Below are 6,420 nucleotides of genomic sequence, written 5' to 3'. Positions count from 1 at the left end.
CCTAATATTTGAGTAATATTGTCTTGTCTTTTTTTTTATCCGGTCGTTTAAATGAAATCAAACTGTTTTGGTTTGTTTACATTTTGATCATACACTAAACTGTTTTTAAAGCGCAACATATGATTTAATTGTTTTCACCATATAGGCCTTTGATAAATATTCCAAATGTTTTAATTGTCATTTTTCCATTTTGAGTGTTAAATGTGATTTTATAACTATGAGATCATTGACTTCAATCCGCTGATGCGCGCAGTTAAATTTAAATTTAAATTGCAGTTCAATAAGAAAAATATTTTTTGACGCCATAAACTCCCTTTTCCAAGAATTGCATGCTGTCCTGGCAGAAAGTAGATATTTTTTTAGACTTTGTCTTGTATTCAAACATTTGCCCAAGCCCAGAAAAAACATTTTAAAATTATTTTCATGTGACTCATTTCCCCTTTTGTTTTCCCCATTGTGTGGAAAAAAAAAAAAAAAAGAGTCCTTATTCTCATTGATTGCTATAAATGACAGCAAATAATGTGGACAATAATCAGAGCATTTTGTCATGAAAATGAACGTGCTCAAAGGATTAATTCGATATTTGTTAAGCATGAATCACTAATGTCAAATACAAGACAGAAGGGAGTGCGAGTCACAATTATTAGCATTTAACATCATTTGCATTTGGCCATGAAATGTCTTTTTACGCCACATTAAACACGGAATTATTCTATTTTAATTAAAACTAAAGACAGAAAATGACCCAAAAACCCCCTGAATAACAGTCTTTCATCACACGGTGACAGCCTTTTTAATGCCTTTTAATTACTTCAAAATGAAAGTTTTATACGTGTGAATTTATACAGGTTTAACATTTATATATAGATATTTTAGCAAAGAAATAAAAGCTGTCCACACACATAGAATATCCACAAAGTGCATTGAAAGGTAAACTCCCTGATGTCCAGGATCACGAATGCAAACAACAAGATGACTTTTTATACAAGATGCAAGAACTCACATTGTCCAACTTCAACAGGTCCGCCTTTTTTTTCCTCTTTTTGTGATTCCGTGAAATATTCCCTTATGTTCAACAAGACCCGTTTTTATGTTGTTTATTGTTTTGTCATTTTCGCAGTTATTTGGGGGCCCCTGGCCCCCCATCAGGGCTCGTGGTGAGGGGACTGGTCCTTGCCCGAGATCCTGGGGTGAACCCCTTCCAAAATAAGGTCCGGGGACTCGGACCTGGGGGTCTCCAGGTTGCTGGTGTCGGTGTCGCTGTCGCTGCCCTTCTTGCTGCCCCCGCCCGCCGTGTGCGTCTTGATGTGCTTGCTCAGGTGGTCGCTCCGCATGAAGCGCTTGTTGCACACCGGGCAAGCGAAGCGCTTCTCCCCGGTGTGGGTCCTCAGGTGTCTCTGGAGCTCGTCGGAGCGTGTGAAGCGCTTGCCGCAGAAGAGCCAGTTGCAGACGAAGGGCCGCTCCCCCGTGTGCCAGCGCAGGTGCGCCTTCAGGTGCGACGTCTTGCCGTACACCTTCCCGCAGCCCGGGATGTGGCAGCTGTGGAGGCCCTTCCTCCGCAGGCTGGCGCCGGCGGGCCCGAGCCGCTCGGCCTCCTGGCAGTTGGGGCAGTCACACGTGGCCCGGCCGGAGTAGCGCCTGGAGGACCGCGAGGAGCCGCTGCCGCCCGCGGAAATCATCGCCGTGGCCGCGGAAGGGTCCGTGTAGGCCGGCAGGACCGTCTTGAAGCCGTCCTGCGCTAACAGGTGCTGCCCGGTGGACAGCAGGTGCGACGCGGTGGGGCTGATCCCTGTGGAGCTGAAGGCCGAGTGGGTGAGGGAGGAGAAGTCCGCGTTGTAGCCGCTCAGCTGGGAGTGGATCGCCTGCGGGGTGCCGGAGTGCAGCGACCCCGCCGGGGTCTGCACGTCGAGCCACGAACCCGGGTTGGTGTGCACGTCCCACCAGGACGACGCGCCGTTCGCCACCTCGCCGGAAATAGTGGAGTGGAACCCGGACTTGTACCACGACTCGTACGGGTGCGCCATCCCCACCCGCGGGTAGAGGCTCTCCGCCGACGTGTGCACCTTGGAGATGAACGCCGACTGGCCGGACTCCTGGGCCGACGCCGGGCCGCCGTTGGAGAACAGGCCGCTGTAGTCTGAGGAGAAGGCGGCCGAGGTGGGCGAGGTGGAGGCCAGGCAGAAGGCGCTGCCGCCGCCGCCGCCGCCCGTCGGCGTTAGTCCGCCGGAGGCGCGGCTCGTCGCCACCGGGAAGCCCGGCAGAGCCGAGCCCAAGTTGCAGCTGGACGACGACCTCTTCCACGGGTGGAATCCACCTTTAGCGAAGGCGCTGGAGTCCGGCAGCGTGGTGAGGGGGCTCGTGTTCCCGATCTTGTTGCAGGTGGCGGCCAGCATCGCTAGAGGTGTCGTTCCAAAGCGAGGCTCTTCCTTGGGAAAACAGCAAAGTTGAACTTAAAACAAAGATAACTGATAATAATAATAATAATAATAATAATAAGGTCAGGTTGACAATCACAACAAAGGAGGAACTCACCCCAAGAATGGAGGTCGCCATATCCGAGTTGTGTCCTGTGCTGGGGGAAAGCGTGTCGATGACCGACTCTACTCGGAAGCGGTTGCGGGGACTCGGGTCACCATCGGCGGGCTGTCGCGGCTCGTGTCTGCCGGCACTACTTTGGAGCAGCAGCGAGACTCTTGTTTTGAAGTAGGGCTCGGCCAGCAAGTGTAGCCAATCAGAGAGTCACTTCCGGGACAACCGCAGGAGTCAGCCAATAGGAGTGCCGAGCGCTCGCTGCCGCGGTTTCTAGCCCCGCCCACAAACAGAGGCTCCTCAGCCTCCACTCAGGCTCCCAAACAGCAGACTGGATTTGGCGTTTTTTTAATGCCGACATATATTCTTTTTGATGCATACTCCACGTCTGGTTTGCTCTTTTTTTTTATTCATCTTTAAAAGGTAAGTTTTGAAATAATTTTCTTCTTTTTTGTTGACCTTTTACTGTTTTTTGGTTTTCGTAGCATTCGTTGAGAACACGCAGATTTGCCAAATGATGACTTCATCTCAACACAAAACACGTGATAGATGAGGTAAAACGAATTTTTTTATTATTATTATTATTATTTCAACACGGTGACGGTTTTTAGCAGAAATGTGGGATCGGTTGAATGTATGCAATCAAACAAGCATTCCGTTTTTAAAATGAAATATATAAAATATGTGTATTCCGCTAATGACAGGCCTGTGCAGTTATACGTCATTAATGAGCTGCCTGAACCACGTGCACGTTGCAGCCACTTTGTTTTTGCATTTGTTTTTAAGTGACGTCATTCCCATAAAACGCACGTCATTGCATTTTGCGCAATTAAGTAATGCGCCGGTTTTCTTATTTCTCTTTAAATGACAATTCACAAATCGCTCTAGGATAATTGCATAACAATCTTGTGAATGATCATTCTTTTTGTAAAGAGAAAATGCACACTGAGGGATATTAATGACAATATTCAAAACGGGCCAAAAAAATAAATAAAAAGTGCCATAATGGAGCATTAATGTCAGTCAACACAGCGTATTTTGTTTCTTAAAAGAATACAAACGAAAGAAAAAAAGGCCAGAAAATACAATAATATTGCCATCACAATTAGGTCAATAACAATACTAATATACAATATCAAGAATAATAATGTACTGTATTAGCCCCAACTGTTAAAAAAAAAAATTGAATATATGCCATATTAATTACACATTATGTTTAAAATGAATACGTTTTAGTTGAACCCCCTGGATTATAGCAAGTCATATAGCATAATATAAAATATATTTTGTTAAATATATATATATATATATATATATATATATATATATATATATATATATATATATATATATATATATATACAATTTAAAGTTGGACATGCGCGGCTCTGCTCCTCCACGTTTGTGAGCCCTGCCGCAATTAGGAGCCTATTACAGGCGATTAGATTGATCAATGTCCCTTAAACAAAAGCAATGATTTATTTGTGCGAACAAAACGCTTTGGTCTATATTGAGTCTCTAAATGGGGGGGTGCATGCATGCATGCATGCTTGCACAAAAAAAGATAAATGATAAATTCATGGGGAAAAAAAAGGCATAGCCACAACTTGCAGCTTCATGCACGCAATGAAAGCTGAGAATGCTGGATTATTGGTCAGTGGGTTTATTTTTTATTTTTTAGGTGAGGTGTGATCGTGGGTTGTGGCCCACGCGTGCTTTAATGTGTGTCTCTGTGGCGGGAAGTGCAGGCTTTGAGGACGTTGAACTAATTGTCACTTTGTGCTCCCCTGCAGTCTACAGCACTCTGTTTTGTCAAGAGGCTTTTACATTAAAATGATCCATTTTTGTCTTAATATACATTTTCTGGTAATATTTTTTGTGTTTGCAAATTATATCATATTTGCACTGTCCACAACATACAACCTCATAACTATAAAATTCCACAGATGTCAATCCAGCAATATGTTTATTATTATAGTTTGTGTATTACACTGACAGGTGTCTCTATTATTGTGATGACCTTATTTACCTATAAGAGACAAAATATTACAATATTACCTGACTTAATCAGCAATAAACTTGTGTCAATGTATTGACACAGTTTTGGATTGCACACATTGTGCACGTGTGCCTAATGTTGTGTCCAATGCCTTGGTCTACAGCCAGCTGTGAGCAAAGGTTGATATTATAGCTGCGTCGAGTCACTAAATTTTGAAATGTTGTATCTTCTATTGAGAGAGTGTGGAGTGAGCCATGCTCCTTGTGCTGTTGTTTCTTCCCTCTCATTGAATGTCTGTTGAGGTCAGGACTCGTGTGTGGAAATGGCCCGAAAGAAAGTTTTTACATGTAACGAATGAAAAGTGCAAAAGTGTCTGAAAACATGTGTATTGTCTCTGCAGGGAAATGATGCGGTCAAAGGAGATTGGTAAAAATGGGAATTGTGCAGGGCCTAAACCTACTGGGTAAGTACTGAGGCGACGTATGTGCACAATTCATTGAAAATTTAATAATTCGAATATCCATTTATGAGTTCTGAATCCATGCAAAGACAACAGCATGATTTGAGGTTATGTCTTTAGAACCCAGGTTCTCAAACTCACCAAATACCACATCAAATCTTGGCTCTCCGAGTACCAGCATGAAATACAGTAGCAATGTAGGCTTAAGTATTCGTTAAAAACAAGGTTGAGGTTTTATTTATAATAACAATAATAATAATAATAATAATGACGAATATGTTAACAGTTTAAACAGTTGCACCGTGATTGAATATTTAATTAAGTGATTCTCAGGCGTACCACTAGATGGCGCCCGTGTACGACTAGTGGTGCAGGTGCCACATTTTGAGAATCACCGCGTGCAACGCAAACATGATAAAAGTTTGACTTGTTGATCATATTTTCTACCACTTATTGGGTGAGCTGGAGCCTATCCCAGCCGACTGGTTGCAGAAGCAACGGTCACCTGTCAATCACAGGATAAAGCATTTTTTTATTGTCTCCAGTCCAACTAACATGTGAAGGATGGATGCAGGGAGAACATGCAAACTCCACATTGGGATTCAGACCCACACGCAGCTGACTGTGAGGCAGACGGGCCAACCCTCTGAGGTTCCACGCTAGAGCAGATGCATTTATGTATTTCCTTTGGGGAACATTGATTCTCAATTTGGGCAAATCAAAAGTAGTTCTCTTTTGGGCCGATTATTCAAAACATTGCCTTTCACAAGACATTTTCTTCAATTACAGTAAAACCATATATAGTACATGTCTGGGGTTTACATTAAACACCAATATTGGTATTTTTTTGGTTGGCATTCTCCAATGTTCTGCAGAGTGTGTGTGTGTGTGTTCTTGTATTTCTACCCTTCTTGAGACATCACCAAGGAAAAGTACCTTCCATATGAGGAGGTGTGAACAAGTTAGGACCAAAATCATGGTCTCAATACGGAAAACTATTGCATTAATAGAAAGCCAAATACTAGAGTCCGTGAACATTGCTCCAAAGTCAGGATTTTTTTGTTGATTTAACGTGCATACAAAAGTAAACATTGACAGGTGCAAAGGCAGCAATATATTGATTGATTGAAACTTTTATTAGGAGATTACACAGTACAGTACATATTCCATACAATTGACCACTAAATGGTAACACCCGAATACGTTTTTCAACTTGGGGTCCACGTTAATCAATTCATGGTACAAATATATACTATCAGCATAATACAGTCATCACACAAGTTAATCATCAGAGTATATACATTGAATTATTTACAATCCGGGGGTGGGATGTGGAGGGGTTTGGGGGGTTCAGGTGATATGATAAAAGAAGACGGCAGCTAAAGAAGGACTTCCCTATTCATCCCCGGAAAAAACCCGGCAGGTGAACAGC

At 43.3% G+C, this 6,420-nt stretch overlaps 1 protein-coding gene across 2 annotated transcripts; it reads right to left on the bottom strand.

The window, feature by feature from the left end:
* Nucleotides 1–495: 495 nt before the first annotated feature.
* On the bottom strand, nt 496–2,693 carry sp9 (sp9 transcription factor). Of its 2 annotated transcripts, none has more exons than XM_061971602.2 (2): nt 2,533–2,693; nt 496–2,426 (listed from the first exon to the last, which is right to left on the bottom strand). In XM_061971602.2, the coding sequence occupies exons 1-2, from the start codon at nt 2,551–2,553 to the stop codon at nt 1,146–1,148; spliced, it is 1,302 nt and encodes a 433-aa protein (XP_061827586.2). In that variant the 5' UTR covers nt 2,554–2,693; the 3' UTR covers nt 496–1,145. The 2 variants fall into 2 exon arrangements, with proteins under 2 accessions (XP_061827586.2, XP_061827587.2); XM_061971603.2 differs by having other exon boundaries at nt 496–2,422.
* Nucleotides 2,694–6,420: the final 3,727 nt, after the last annotated feature.

The sequence above is a fragment of the Nerophis lumbriciformis genome, linkage group LG13 (genome assembly GCF_033978685.3).
Source record: "Nerophis lumbriciformis linkage group LG13, RoL_Nlum_v2.1, whole genome shotgun sequence".
Taxonomy (NCBI): Eukaryota; Metazoa; Chordata; class Actinopteri; order Syngnathiformes; family Syngnathidae; genus Nerophis; species Nerophis lumbriciformis.
The sequence above is the reverse complement of the archived record's forward strand: the minus strand, read 5'-3'. Positions and strand labels throughout refer to the sequence as shown.

Coding starts and splice junctions, on each gene's coding strand:
- sp9 (XM_061971602.2), bottom strand. CDS start 2,553: ATGGCGACCTCCATTCTTGGG. Junction 2,427..2,532: donor TGGCGACCTCCATTCTTGGG/GTGAGTTCCTCC, acceptor TGTTTTCCCAAG/GAAGAGCCTCGCTTTGGAAC.